Source organism: Haliotis cracherodii, unplaced genomic scaffold, assembly GCF_022045235.1.
Source record: "Haliotis cracherodii isolate W230 unplaced genomic scaffold, xgHalCrac1.p SCAF_8, whole genome shotgun sequence".
Taxonomy (NCBI): Eukaryota; Metazoa; Mollusca; class Gastropoda; order Lepetellida; family Haliotidae; genus Haliotis; species Haliotis cracherodii.
The window spans coordinates 36331418-36347829 of NW_027266341.1; the positions used below are offsets into that span (position 1 = coordinate 36331418).

Sequence of the window (16412 nt, forward strand, 5' to 3'; positions counted from 1 at the left end):
TTTTAGCAATATTCCAGCAATATCACGGCGGGGGACACCAGAAATGGGCTTCACACATTGTACCCATGTCGGGAATCGAACCCGGGTCTTCGGCGTGACGAGCGAACGCTTTAACCACTAGGCTACCCGACCGCCCCTCCTGAGTGTAAGTCATTCATAAGTTGCTCGTGCTTCAGTCGAATGTTCAGACACCTACGTCTGTATTGAACAACAGGACCGTGTAATTAATAATAAAAATAAACAAACTCGTCCACGTCTGCGAGTTTGTTTGTTATTATTATCATCATACATTTTCTGTTTTTATGTCACCATTATAGTTTTTTCAGAGTGTAAACCCCCTGGATGCCACAGCGACACATATATCCCTCCTCTTCAACCCTCACTTCGAAATCGAATAAAATTCAAAATACATCACGCAGACTAATACACTTCACAGTTTTGAATACCCCCTTCTGTTAATCATTTACTGTCATTTTAGGCAATTAAAAATTACTGAATGTGACCTCTGAAAATTAGGTACATTGTAAATCTCGCCAAATCACAATTCACAGCGTTATATAAATATTGACAGTGTGTTTAGAAATCTAGCATATTAGCGATCACGGGTATCAAGTCACTAATGATAATTCTGAAACGTGGCTAATAAGCCTTGAATCTAATTCGTCTAATTGTTGCATACAATGGCTCGATCACGCGCTGAGAATATTCACGGGAAGAGTATCGTTACACTAATTATGAAATTACACATTTATACATTACCATGATGTGGTAAATTCAACAGAAACCGTAAAAGTTTCCGTCCTGTGTGACGCCATGTCTGACGCTTAATCACGCACAACGATGACGGTAGTTATCTGCATTTCTGACTAATTCTCTTTGTTACATTGGAAATCATGGTAAACAAATAACAGTACGCAGATTGTCAGAATGTTTCTGATTACTTACGTGACACATTCATGTGTATACGATCCTTCAATCAACGAAAATCCTCCACTGTACTGTTGTCAGTGAACACGCCATTTTGAAAAAGTCGGTCACCGGTAGTGATGCCATACGGAAGTAAATATTGTTATACATATTTGGTAATTTCTTTGAGGTGTAAACTTTCAACTTGGCACCCAGCGTGTTCTTTGATTTTGTCTAGTTTGCATTTTCATCATCGCCTTGATGATCCACAGATATGACGGAAACCTTTTTGTGTAGGGTCACATTATTTATGAGTAGTAAGCAGCACATAGGATGACGTCACTTATACCATTGATCTTACAACTCGTTGTTACAAAGCGTATCTAACTCGCTTTCGCTCGTTAGATACGTTTTGAAACAACTCGTTATAAGATCAATGGTATCTGACAGACACTCGTGTAGTAATCTCTATATATAATTACAATGGTTATGTTACTTCCGGCCTTGGGAGTGGGAATAACTATAGACTTTGGATGACAGCTGGCGCGGGCAGAATGAGTTTATTCAAGTTCTGTTGCCTCTGTTTCCTTTTCGGTGTGTACTTTCTACCAGCAACATCTCACACTGACTTAACCCACTTCGAAAGACATTCAACGGGTTCATCTTATCTATTGGGCCATTTCGGAAACGTTAGGAAACAAACTGCCTGAAGAAATAATTATATGTCTTTAGAAAGTGGTCTTTCAGATGTCAGCAGACTTCGTGAAGCTTTCCTCTCTCTAAGTAATACCAATTCGACCTCCAACATTACCTGCTACGTATTCCCCCCGGACACCCCAGAAACATCGAACAGCGTCTACGATGTGTCATGTGAAGGGCGAGGAAGATTCCTAACTATCACACAGAACACAAGCTTTCTCAATCTCTGTGAGGTCGAGATATATGGTAGCAAAGATCTTTTTCTGTTTTTCTTATAGTTTTGTTTTAAGACCTCCATTAGGATGCTTCCATTATCACAATTTATGCATTTTTCAAGCACAAACGTAAAAACCAATTATAATACGCTATTAATTAAACATGTAGTCGGTAAATAATCATTTCATTCGTAAGATTCCATAGTTTAGAGACATAGCATGGAGAGATGTGCCATGTATCAATGCCCAACACCTATATCGTGGAAATAAATCTCAAGCACAACGATCTATGATTTGGTTGTGCACATTGTTTTTTTCACAAACAGATGCAACTCAAATGTTCAGTCTTAACTATAGTTGTTTTTAGTTTGCAGTCATTGGTATTTTGGTGATTGTCACCGAGTCTGTCACTGTTTGAATAGACCTTGCGATCCAGTCAGTGGTGTGTGTCCTGGAGACTGCAGACCAGGGTGGCAGGGAGACAGGTGTGATACAGGTGAGGAGATTCAGTCAGTGGTGTTTGTCCTGGAGACAGTAGACCAGGGTGGCGGGAAGACAGGTGTGATACAGGTGAGGAGATTCAGTCAGTGGAGTGTGTCCTGGAGACTGTAAACCAGGGTGGCAGGAAGACAGGTGTGTTACAGGTGAGGAGATTCAGTCAGTGGTGTTTGTCCTGGAGACTGTAGACCAGTGTGGCAGAAAGACAGGTGTGATACAGGTGAGGAGTTTCAGTCAGTGGTGTCTGTCCTGGATACTGTAGCCAAGGAGGGTGGGTAGACAGGTGTTATACAGGTACGGAGATTCAGCCAGTGGTGGTTGTCCTGGAGACTGTAGCCAAGGAGGGCGATGAGACAGGTGTGATACAGGTGAGGCGATTCAGTCAGTGGTGTTTGTCCTGGAGACTGTAGCCTATGAGGGCGGGGAGACAGGCGTGATACAGGTGAGGAGATGCAGTCAGTGGTGTTTGTCCTGGAGACTGTAGCCTATGAGGGCGGGGAGACAGGCGTGATACAGGTAAGGAGAATTCAGTCAGTGGTGTGTGTCCCTGAGACTGTACACGTAGTGTTTTACAGAAGAGAAAGAGGTTTTTTTAGGGGTTAAGAAGTCACAAGAGACTTGAAATCAGAATGTCCGAAGCTAAACTGATTTTCTTCAACTTCACTTGACAAAGCCCTTTCTAACTTAACCATTGGTCACGAATGTAACCCGGTATACCCAATCACTCTTACATCGGACACGTGTTATTTGATAACATATCTATGTATATTCCCGCCTTAGAGTGTTCGAATGGCACATATGGACAGAACTGCCGCAGCTATTGCTCAAACAGGAGATGTGCGGGAAGCTCGTCATGTCATCACGTGAAAGGGTCATGTGCTTCCGGATGTCAAGCTGGGTGGATCGATGCTGACTGTACACAAGGTGAATGTCATTGTCCAATGTCCAGACAGTCAAAAACATTTAGGGCAGGGGGATTTTGTTTAAACACTGTTTAATACTCTGACAATTGAACACTTGGATAACAATTCAGAATATCATGGGAACGAGCATACTTTGAATGGTTAACAATAAGGTTATTAGTTTCTATGAATAGATAAAAGAGGTAGGACATTGTATAAAAGATCACTTGTTTTTAATCTTTTTGAAAAAGCATACATCGAAACACATTTATGCACTAAAGTTAATTTTTATATAGGATACCGCCAACCTGTACAGCAGAATCGTGTATATCGTATGTTGCCGTTCCAATGACTTCACTTATGTCTAATCGAAAATTGCTTTCTGGTCCACATTACGAAATGATTTGTGTGTGGATATGTTTCCATTTAGCTGTTAATATGGACATTACTTTGTTAGCCTACTCGCAATACGGAGAGGGAGACGAAGACGGAACAGTAGTTGCAGCATCAATATCTGTGGCAGTCTTCACTGTCCTTGTGGCTGTGCCCACGTTCATCGGTGTTGTGGTATGGAGGAGGAGGCAAAGGTGGAGAGAACGAGAGAGAGAGAGAGAGAGAGAGAGAGAGAGAGAGAGAGAGAGAGAGAGAGAGAGAGAGATTATCATGTAATGGGTTCTTCTGAAAAATTGTTCACTGCTGAAAAACGGTATCTGTTTTCATTACCTACGAGGGCAACCATGTCGGGGTTCAGAATCATAATCATATGTGCCCTTGGGTCATATCACGTCACAAGAAAACAGTGTATAGTTTACGTTATCCGGACGGCATTGTTGGTCATTCGCATCTTATTCGAGGTCGGAATGTCGTCACACTGGAAACGCCGTCAAAGCTGTAGATTGTTGACGTCATTCAACAAATTGTGGTTCCGCTGCTGTGGCGACCTTGGACGCATTGCAAGCCACGAATCGCTAAGAGAAAGCAAATTAACCGCTCATCCCGGGGTCTGCAACAGTTCGAAGCGCTTGTGCACTCTTCCGAAATGGCGGCGCAACTACCGCTTGGTTGCCTTGACGTAATGAAGAACATAATAAAAGAGGCTCGATGACGAGCTGATGAAATTTATGATTACTTTGATGATGTTGAGCAGACTGGGGATGATGGGGTGTTAGCTGCCTTTGCTCATTTCCTCGTTGATCCAGTCAAGAATTTCTTGTTCCGCTGTCAAAGTCAGCAACCACTTTGGTTTGAGAACGAAGCGACCCCAGCCAGCGATTGTTTCGCTTGGAAGCGACTGAAAGTTAGCGCTCTGTTGTAAGGCGTATCGCTGTACTTCGCTTGAAAGCGATTCGCGCTTTGCAACGCACCCTTGCTGTCGGGCGAGAGCTCGGGAAATACCGGAATGTAGGCACGAGTGTCGTAAACATGAACACTCATATAATATCCTCTGTGTACATTGTGTTTGTCGGTGTTTTACAGACATCCACAAGAGGACTGTCCAACTGATTCCCATCACTACTACAATACAACTCCTGCTGACACAGACAGAGCAGGAGAGTCTCAGGTTGCTGCTGAAGATACAGCCGACGAAAGAGGCTACGAAGGTCTTGACGTCATGTCACGTGACAACAACCTGAACGGGAGGACGTACTGCTCAATCGAGTCCAGTAAAATGGAGAATTCCGTGTGTGTTTTCACATCTGATGACGTCACATCACGTGACGTTTATGTTTCCACAGCAACTGACATATATGAGACAATCGATATATCCGAAAGCACACCACGTGACACAGCTGAAGGATATGTCAACATTGGGAGTATATAACCGTCAAACACGATATTCCAAACAGGGAGCCGTTGTTTCCTTTACTGACAATTTGTAGCTAGACCGAATATACAATATGTAAAATGTCACTAGTTCTTACCATGGAGTGAGTGAGTGAATTGTGTTTAACGCCGCTTTAAACAGTATTTGAGTCATATCAGCTTAATGTGGGAGGAAAGAGGCGCAGGTCTTAGACGTTTACCACTTCGGTGAAACCCACGAGCACGGGTATGGTGCTGACAAACCTATAAACATAATCGGGGCGAACCGGGATTCGAACCCACAATCACCAGTTTCTGGCGTGACTAAGGGAGGCAACTCTGCCCAGCGAATTGCGGCGCCTTAGACGACTGGGCCACCCGTGCCCCCTATTTGATAAGTAAGTGATATTAATTATAAGTCGCTATATATAAATATATTTATTACAGCAAATTACACTTGCATGTATGTGTTCATTAACACTTATATGAAAAGGCATTACTCATATTCCATTTAACTAAAACACAGTTAACCTACAAATATAACATAACGTGTGTGATCCTACCATATATCTCAACCTCGCACAAATTGAGGGTCGTTGTGTTGTGTGTGATGGTCAAGTATCTAGCCCTACCGTCATAGGTTTCTGGCGTGCACAAGGGACGCAACTCTGCACAACTAGTCTTACCATGGAGAGCCTTTCGTGTGGAACACATTGTGTTATCTGACAATACTCTGTATAACCTTAAACGCCATGTTAATATCACTCATGGGAGTTTATATGGACTAGCTACCCAACACCTCTAGTCTGTGGGGGCGGTCGGGTAGCCTAGCGGTTAAAGCGTACGCTTGTCACGCCGAAGACCCGGGTTCGATTCCCGACATGGGTACAATGTGTGAAGCCCATTTCTGGTGTCCCCCGCCTTGATATTGCTGGAATATTGCTAAAAGCGGCGTAAAATCAAACTCAGTTTAGTCTGTGACCCTAATGTGACATTAAGTTTGCGAGTGATTTAGTGGGGTTTTTGATAGTATTTCAGATGTATCACGGTGCTATCTTATAGTTTGAGGAAACCCCAAAATGTTCAGGCAATCTGTATTCAAGCAGTCAAAGGGCAAAGCCCTATATTACATGTAAAACAGAGGGGGGACATAATTTAACCGTTATGTAGAAATTTGTTTACAGATTTGTTAATAGACATGGTTCTTTTTCTATATAATTAACCTATTTTTACTATTTAACAGACATTGGGATCTAATATTTGGGTAATTAATGTATGACACAGGTATATATGTGCCCCTCATACTGAATGAGTGAGTTTGGCTTAACGCTTTGAACAGTTACACGGCATGTCAGCTTTACATTGTATGTGGGAGGAAGGCCCAAACAGAGTGATGCAGGCCTAAGACGTCACTTTTATGGTATGGTGCTGACAAACCTAGAAATATAATCGGGGAGAAACGGGATTCAAACCCACGCTCATAGGTTTCTATCTTGCCCAAGGGACCGCAACTGTGCACAGTGAATTGTGGCGACTTAGACGCCAGGACCACCCAGGAACTAAAGGAAAGTGTATAATATAGGTATAAAGTGGAATTCGTTCTCGATAGCGTGAATATTACAAAACTTACATAGCCTTTATCTACCTGAGAGGAACATATTTCCAATGAATTCCTAAGTTTCCTTATATGTGTATCAGATAGAAAAGGTATATATAGAGGATATTTAATGTGTTTTCTCAAATACCGCTTTTATCTCATCGAGTGAAGTGGGGAGAGTCCAATATTTTCACGAGTAACGCAGTCACGAAATTTGATCAAATTTTCTCACAGATAAGTATGAAAGTTGACATAAACACATTTATAGAATCCCGAACATTTTAACTGAAACATTGTTGCTTGCTGTCATGAATTAATTTACTAAAGTTCAATTCTCGGAAAATTCAAGCGGGCGCTTCACGCCTCGTCGGTACGTCTCGCTGTCGCTGGCGCAAGAGTGATATTAACATTGCCATAGATGTTTTTTCCAGACATCAGACTCGTCAAAAGGTTCCTGTGGTCAGTTGAAGAGAAGTTATGCACCTGCGGTTGAGACTGAGTACAGTCGGCATCTTAGGCAGGTCGACTGACCGTGCAGATAGGGGGGGAGGGGAGTGACTTTATACTGAGGGGGGCGCGAAATATATCCGCCCGGGGGAGATTTTATTTCAGAACAGATTCTCCGGGGGGAGAATTTGTACGGGGGAGAGTTTATACCGGGACACCGGCACCTTCTTTATATCAGTCACTAGTGACTGATAACTTGATCTATGGTCACTGATAAATTCCAGTATTTCATTCATATGTATATGATAAATCTTTTATCTGTACCAAAGAACTTTTAGATTCTTGTTCATGTCAAAACATTTCCAAAACCACTATTTTTCAAACAGAACCCAGTTATTCCTTCTATTCATGTCATATCCATCTATTCACATCATGTTGTAACATTTCTTGGTGTATCTCGATCAAGTCATTTTAAAGAGTTTTAACCAGTAGCTAATTGTTTTGAGTTGTATATATGGAAATAGACGAAATGTACCACATTCCCGGTAAACGATCGGGACACGAATCGCTGTGGTCGGTTCAAGCAGTGGCTTTTCATGCTCGAATCTTGTTTTTTTCTAGTGAAGTTCCTATAAACCATTGCTCCTTATATGCAACCATAACATAACAAGTCAACGCCAGAGAATAACCAGTCCCGACTATCCGACGAAACAGACTCCACGGGACCAAACCGCGGTGAAAAATATATCATTAATTTACATAAAGAAGTATGTATTTGTGCCTGACTCCGCACAGCAGTACTCCTGCCATGCAACGGAGGCGTGTAATCCTTTCTTTTCTGCCTGCACGTAACATTGTACATTTCTAATGTTATTGTAATTCTCCAAAGACAGTGTCAATGCTAATATTTTTCTAAATCTATTCAATGCTCGTCACCTATCTTTTTTCAACTGTTGACATTCTGTGTAAAACCAAACAGTTTAGTATTTGCCTCTTCCTTCAGATAGTGATGATACCAGGTGTTCGCGAGAACGGGTATGTTGCTGACAAAACTAGAAACATAATCAGGCCGAACAAGGATTCAAACTCACGGTCACATGTTTCCAGCACGCCTAAGGGACGCAACTCTGTACAGCCAACTGCTGCTGTTGTCTTTTAATTGTATTTGTCTGAATATTTCAGTTGGCTGTTGTAGTCAGTTGTCGAAGACGATATCAGTGTACGTGTAGCATAAAGGTGTTATGTGTGACGGATATGGGTCGGCTATTACCTTAACACTGATAATTCGGTACACAACCTAATCCTTATTTTGTGAAATGCAAATTCGCTGAGAAGACTCAATATTGTCGGGACTATATAATTCGCTGTAATTCACGTTAAACTCGGTACACAACCTAATCCTTATTTTGTGAAATCCAAATTCGTTGAGAAGATTCAATATTGTCGGGACTATTATAATTCGCTGTAATTCACGTTCAACGATTTCCATGCATGACAAACAATGATTACAGACAAAACCGGGAAAGTTACACTGCATGGAATGTTAGTAGGGCGAGATAATTGAAGCCAAGTACAAGGAAAAGTAAACCGCTTAATATTGTTCCTCTATTACACTGAATGTGTAATGGTGGCGATATACATCCGTCATCGTATTAGAGCAGTCATACGTTTCACATAAAAACTGAAAATATTCCACTTCAAAAGGATATTACGAAGCGCCTCGGAGCAGATCTTTGGATGGAAGATTTCTAAATAACGCTTCCTAATTGTTTTACAATCAAACCAAACTCGAGGTATTCTCACGATCACAGTAAACAGGATATAATAAGGAAAAGAGAGCAGTTCCTACAACATCCTTGTCAAAAGTGTGTCCAATAGACAGCTCGTAGTACTTCAGCCACAACTGTAATCTTCAAGCCTGTTGTTTCAAATAACTAAATCATTGTTATAATTGACACAGTATACTAGTCATGATAATAGTATGTATTTTGATGCAAGGTTTGTATGTAATGAGACTGGAAACAGAGTAAGATATAGGCGGAATGTGATGAATTTCATATCACTATTGCTCTCGCACAGGGATAGCTGTATGTATGATCGAAATATGGGAATACCCGTCATACGCTAGGCACTTGGTTAATTCATACCTATAAGTACGACAATCGTGCCTCCAATGCAGCTTTAGAAAACGGGGTCAAGGCTGTCATCGACATTCTACATGAATATTCTTTCATCTGCATGAATCTTTCAATGATTTTAATATTGTTTAGATTGTACTTGTGTGTTTTCCATCATGACGGACAGTACATTTGTGACACAAGACAAAATATCGTCAGTGTTTACCTTTAAGGCGTGACAGGGCTACCGTTTCCCTAATGGGCCGAAAACAAACTACATAAGCCTGAAGTCCATGTCCTGAACCAATGGCTTTATATGGTGCGTATTCAGTCCTCCGTCGATCGTATTTATTTACATTTTTCAGCATCGTCTCTGAAAATACAAGACCTATGAATTGAAATTTTGTATGACGTCTCTAAAACGTGCTCCAATGGGCACCAATTGTGCTCCCCTTCTTGCTGATCTGTTTCGATATGCATTGAGTCGGATTTTCTACTCGGACATACTCAAAACGAGGTAATTTGGCCAAAAAGTAGCTTCAGTTATATCAATGATCAGACATAGCTCAAATAGCCAATTCCCTTCAAATGATTTACCCACCTGAACTAGAAATACAGGAGACCAGTGAGACCGCCTCATCTGTTTCATATATAGATCTATGCATAAAACGAGAGTATCAAAACACTCTCCGCAAGACTATGTGACAAGAGAAATGATTCCAATAATCTTTCCCTTTATTCCTCCAGATGGAGGAAGTTATCACAGATCCAATAGTCAACATTTCTACAACTCCACGTAAATATGTTGACCTACAGTACACAACGCATTGTGTAACTATTTATATATTCATAGTGGATATTAAATATCAACAAATAGTAAATGTATGGCTAGAGACTGAATTGAAACTGTGTGATTGAATCAAGAAAAGTTGACTTTAACTTTCTTTCAGAACAGAAATGTTACGTCAATATTACGTACATGCTTTATTTGGATTAGGTTCTGCGTTTCTCGTGGATCTTGCGATGGATGTTATTTGCGTCCATTCAAATTTGTATGCGTATTGGACGCACTTTTTGTCGACAAACCCTTCTTAGGGTAGTATACCAGTTTTAGTCTCTGTAAAGCTTTTGCCGTGTAAAATAGTGAGTGAGTGAGTATGGTTTTACACCGCTTTTAGCAATATTCCAGCAATATCACGGCGGGGGACACCAGAAATAGTCTTCACACATTGTACCCATGTCGGGAATCAAACCCGGGTCTTTGGGTGACGAGCGAACGCTTTAACCACTAGGCTACCAGACCGCCCCCCGTGTAAAATAAGAGGGAAATCCGATACATCTTCGATAGCACGTAAAGCATTCATGCTGGTTTAACTACCGCTACCTTGTATCACAGTTCAACTGAATTGATAATATATTTTGTAAGGCCTGCCGGGTTATACCACGTCCTTGTTGTCCAATATGGCGGGTGTGAGGACACTGTTAGTATGGACAGTTGTGGCAGAGTGTTGGATACAGCTCATAAAAGGTGAGTTGATAGTTTTACCAGGTACTTAATGATATCAACACAAACAGTACACAGTAATCGTATCTGGATAAAAAAGGCGTTATTAACGGTTTCATTGGCATTATCACCTCACTCGCTTAGATTATCTGCTGTTGATAATTAGCATGTATCTTGAGTCAACATGGTGTTCATATATGGGTAAATAAACGAAGACTTTGGCCCCTTTCCTGGATAAACACTTTCACTATCTGGGTATAACCTCACACTCCTGGCTGCCTCCTAAGTTATATCACGACCTTGTTGTCCAATATGGCTGATTTGAGGGTATTGCTTGTATGGACGGTTGTGGTAGAGTGTTGGATACTGTTTAATGATACGTGAATAAGAAAAAGAAAACGTACAACTAAATAAAGGGTATGGATACCAACTTCTGGTATATTGCATACAGCGACGTTCTGATATAGATTCCTACATCCGTATCAAGCTGGAGGGCCTACAACCAAGTGATTGGAGGAATATATACTTGCTATACAACAACAGGTAATAGATAACATGTAACACACAGAACACTGACAACAAATAGCACATAGGTAAGGAACACAGGGGTAGTGAAGCTGGATGTACAGTCGGAATAAGGATTAAAAGGACTAAAAGTTGACAAGCTGACTGGATACTAATTAAAAAAAGGCGATATGTAATACTCTTGATCTCTGTTGATCAAAGGTTTATGACGGCAGATTACTTTCTATTACATCATATTTGATGTTTGGTTGAGAGGATTTGGACTTTGTCAAACTGAATTTGATGGCCAGGGAATATTTGCTGGCGATCTGAGAGCTTTGATTTGCTCTCTGCTTTGTCTGTTGAAGTTGACGTTCTTAGATGCGGTTATCTACTGGGCGGGGGTTTTGAGTAATATACGAGTCACCACAGTCACAATTAATAATCTTATAGATCACTCCTTTGAGAGGCTGTTTGTTGGTGGGAGGGATGCGGCCATTACGTTGAAAGATGGGACTAAGGGATTGGGACGCAGTGTAGATGATATTGATGCCGGCTTGGTGCTCAAGTAATCTACTGATTCGATGGATGAGAAGTCTTGGCAATGTAGGGTAGGGTGTTTCTGATGGGGACGGATTCTGGTCTGGTCGGTTTTGTATAGATATTTCTGATAAATCGCTTTTCAAAATGTCTCCATAGTCCTCAGCACCAAACGCCTATGTTTGATCACACTTCCTCGTGAGCGAATGGATATTGATTTTGTCGTTTAGCAGTTGTTTTGCTGGGTGCGGCGTTAGACAACACACAAACAATTGCTTGAATGACAAGTATAAAGGAGCATGAGTTCCCTTACTGTGAACACCTGATGTCATCACTGATCCATTCATATAATGTTCACCACTATATGCTTTGTACGCCCAATTGAATGCGTTTTGGCGGTTAATAGATTGGTTATTCTCTGGCGTTGACGTTTGAATTACACCGTCAGCATAGCGTATCCAGCTTTACTTAAATAGACAACAGACAACCTAGCTGCTTGTTTGTTGTTTACATCCACACAAATACGCTTGTAATATTTATCTTTAATTTTTTTATTTTATAGAAATTGGTGAAATATTGCAAGGTTAGTGTGTGTTTATGAATATATGGGCACGAATAAGTCCACAGCACTCTATTGTTCACTGTAAAAGTCGACTAAGTGGATCGTGGAATCAGGTTCGGTGACTTGGTTGATTGCATGTCAGCGATCTCGATCCCGACGCATCTCAAATTATCCACATTTTGTAGGCCTGTTCAAGACTTTATTATTTACCAGTCATTGTGATATAGATGTAATAATGCTGATTGTAGCGTAAACAAGGAAAAAAAACCCGAAACTGTTTGACTAAATCAGAAGACACTAAAAGAATCATGGGGCAGGGAGTCTCATTGTTATCACTTACTGTGCATTTAATAATTAGTATGTCTTGAGTATGGTGCACAGTTTTTTAAGAAAAGATATAGTTGTGTAGTTATAGATACACACATACAATGAGTTTTGATGTTAATCCCTAACTCAAAGGAATCACCAATGCCATATTTGTTGCAGTTTGACTATGAGATGTCAACATATTGTTTTCGAAAAAGGAATTTTGCGGCACATTCAAACGGTGACTCGCCAAACTGCTCCATGTGTAAAATGAATCCGACAATGTACCAGTGTATGGAAACGAACCCAGATCTTCGGCTTGACGAGCAACCGTATAACCACTAGGCTACCACTTCGCCAATACATATCTAGACAAACGTTGCTGAGGACAAAGCACAGCTATATACAAAAAGTTGGACCTTTTACCCTTGCCTGAGTCCATGATTGTTGTTCCTACCGACTTAATCCTCGTCCTGTCAATAATATTAGCTGCTTGTTAACATTAAGGAGCCACAGCTGTACTGTCAATATCTAATTGATGGAGTATTTCATTCCTTATTAGAATAGGTTTTGTTGATCAAGGTTGATGCAAGGCCATGCCGATTTTCTCGACGACATAACTCACTCCAGGGTCAACACATCGGGTATACTGTTCCCATGTACTGGACAGTGGCATAAGATACATCACAATAGATCTGCTGTTAAATGCAAACACAACACAAAGCTCTCTTCTGACAACACGAATAGCTAATATTCTGCTTTTGAAAAAGGATGTAACCTTGGTATGTATATGTGTATGTCCATGGGAATAGCTTGTTTTGGTCCTGGGCATCATAGTAGGTGACCAACAACTATAAAATGTAAAGTGTTTGTGATGCATATTATAGACAGATATTGAATCAAAACAGAATGATTGTTTGACGAATAAGCTTACTTATGACCCCTTCACATACACGGATTTTTCTTACGAGTCCTTACGGATCTCCAACTAGTCAATCGCAAACATCCGTGAATAACTCGCAGGTATCCGTAAATAACTCGTCACAACTCGTAAACAACTCGAAGACACTCTTAAGGATCCGTGACAGGAGAGGCAAATTTTTTGACATGTCAAAAATCATCTTACGATTGTCAACGGATTGATTCTTTCGTAAATAACTCTTAACAATCCGTAAGTATCGTAAACCGCTCGCAACAACACGTAACCAACCGTAAACTGCTCGCAAGACTACGTAAATTATTCGTAACAGTTATTTTTACGATTTGTTACGGTTAGTTTACGATTTGTTTACGGATTATTTACGGATTATTACGAGTGCTTACATGTTGTTTACGATTTTATTCGGGTCGTGTTACGATGTTTTTACGGATTGTTACGAGTTATTACAAACACTTTACGTGTAGTTACGAGTACTTTACGAATAGGTACGTATACATTACGTATTCTTACGTAATCTACTCTACTCTACAATATCGGTCGAGGAATATCTGGTAGCTGCTGGGCCACGTCCTCTTCCTTCTGGGATAGTTGAAGGAGCAATTGTAGAAATGGTTGATATAACTGCAATCCGTTTCTCTCATATACCATGTTGTCTCTCTGGGTGTCAGTTGTCAAATGATGATACATTAATTGAGATTTGCAGGATCTATATATTTTTTGGCAAAAAGTCGTAAGGACTCGTAAGTACTCGTAACTAACTCGTAATGATTCGTAACAACGCGTAAACAGGTCGTAACTAACACGTAAAAGCTTCAATGAATAGTAACATTCCGCAATATACTCGTAACAATCCGTCAAATGCCCGTATACATCGTTATAAACCGTAAATAGCTCGTAATAGCTCATAACAACTCTTAAATCGGTCGTAAATGTGGCCAAATCGTAAGGATCCGTGAATTTGTGCGATCCGTAAGGACTCGTAAGAAAAATCCGTGTATTTGAAGGGGGCATTTTACTTAGAATTTGAAAACTATGTATCAGACTAAGAAATAGCAGATGAATATTGCGCGCATGCCTCAATTGAGTACAAACAGACACATTTTTTAGTGAACTATATCATTAGCGTCTATTCAAATTGTTATTCGTAATGTACACAATATTTGGCGGCAAACCCTTTTTATGGTGGCATAACAAGACAGTTTCAACCGATACATCGCATGGAACCAGGGATCAAACTTAAAACATCCAAGTTTAACTTGTGTAACCTTCTTATTTAGTACTATGCAGATACTACCGTGTGATGTCTTTCCATATAAAGATTGTCTACATACATCCCATTAAACACAATACTTGAACAGAGATTCTCTGTTGCTGAATTATACAGTACACAGTGGTCACATTTGGGTAAATAAAGGCACCACGCCTGACACCAGCGATATGTCACTTCCTTGTTGTCCAATATCGCGGGTGTGAGGACAATGATTTCTATAATCATAAGAAATCTCTCTCAAGTAGGGTTCCATGGTACGATTCCAACAAGTGTTTTTGAATCAGTGATGACACCAAGATGAGCGTATCCTGCCCGTCACAACCGTCACAAAGTTCAGTGTTCACCTAACTTGGAAGTTGAAGTCACACCTCTTGTCATACAGTCTAATGGATATTATTGCGTGACTCTTAAAATCTAAATATGAAACAAATGTGGCGTTTCTTGTATTTCAAGGTACGATGGGTGAATCAGTGAAGATAATTGGATGTTTGACCATTAATGCGCGATATCAGATCTTCGATGTACCTTAAACGTCTTGGCTAAAATCCCTTTTTGTCGCAAATACCAGCAGAAATTCTGCATATTTTTAAACTTCATATGAAATTTTTTTTTTTAGTCATACCCACTTCATATTGATTTCGGAAGATGCTGTTCTACTCTGTTAGGATATTGACCGAAGCCTGGATGTTTTTTCACAAGATCCTAACACTATCAACACCGGTGTTACGTTAAGCGTTGTTTGTCCAAGCGAAACATTCGCCTTTCTAAGTTGGAATAATAATGGACTTCGAAACAAAATTGATGCCGCTCATTTTATATCATACTTATAACAATTTAAAATAGTATGTCTTGTTAAAGCTTTTGTCGACTGTAGCTTTGACTATAACTGGTTAGTTGGTTATGATATATACACATGCACAAACGTTTAGCGCCAACCATATTCATAGTCTCTTGATATCACGTGTGGGAATCAGAAATACGAAATATGATGATGTATGACTGAATTAGGCTTCCATAGGTTCATGAACCCTAATTTGTCCAGATACCACTAGGAAAGCGTGCTTTACGTGTTGCTTCAGTTCCACTACCCTAGAAATAGTGAAATTCAAGTTTCAGACACGTGGTTGCATTTTGCTCCTGTGTGAGATTCCCCGTCCAATAGAGGTTGAAAATCAGCCATGGTGAGGAGAAAGTTAACGAACGCTGAAAGATGGCAAGTGATAGGCATGAAAAATGCTGGCATGTCATGCAGGGCCATTGCAAGACAAATGGGTCGTCATCACAGTGTTATCACTCGTTTGATTGTCAAACATGGTCAAACCAATGATGTCAATGACATCTAACAGAGAGGATAGACGTCTTTTCAGGATAGTCAGACGAAATCCATATGCCACTTCAACAGATTTAAGACTGCAGTGGATTACCCATCAGAGACTCTCGACGATGACCGTAAGGAGTCGCCTCAGAGCGGCTGGTTACAACGCCATAAGACCAGTAAAATGTCCTCAAATGACTGAGAGGCACATGCGGAATCGTCTGATATGCTGTCGTGCCCTTAGTCGATGGAACTTGGCCAACTGGAGAAGGATCCATTGGTTTGAC

The 16412-nt window shown here is 40.6% G+C and overlaps 1 protein-coding gene across 1 annotated transcript in view; it reads left to right on the forward strand.

Moving 5' to 3' along the window:
* The window catches only part of LOC139450444 (receptor-type tyrosine-protein phosphatase epsilon-like), a 70372-nt gene that overhangs the window by 17220 nt on the left and 36740 nt on the right, over positions 1–16412 (forward strand). Inside the window, exons 11-12 of the mRNA XM_071232150.1 lie at positions 1654–1851; positions 3099–3242. Of these exons, the coding sequence (XP_071088251.1) occupies positions 1654–1851; positions 3099–3242 (342 nt within the window). The remainder of the gene's footprint in view (positions 1–1653; positions 1852–3098; positions 3243–16412) is intronic.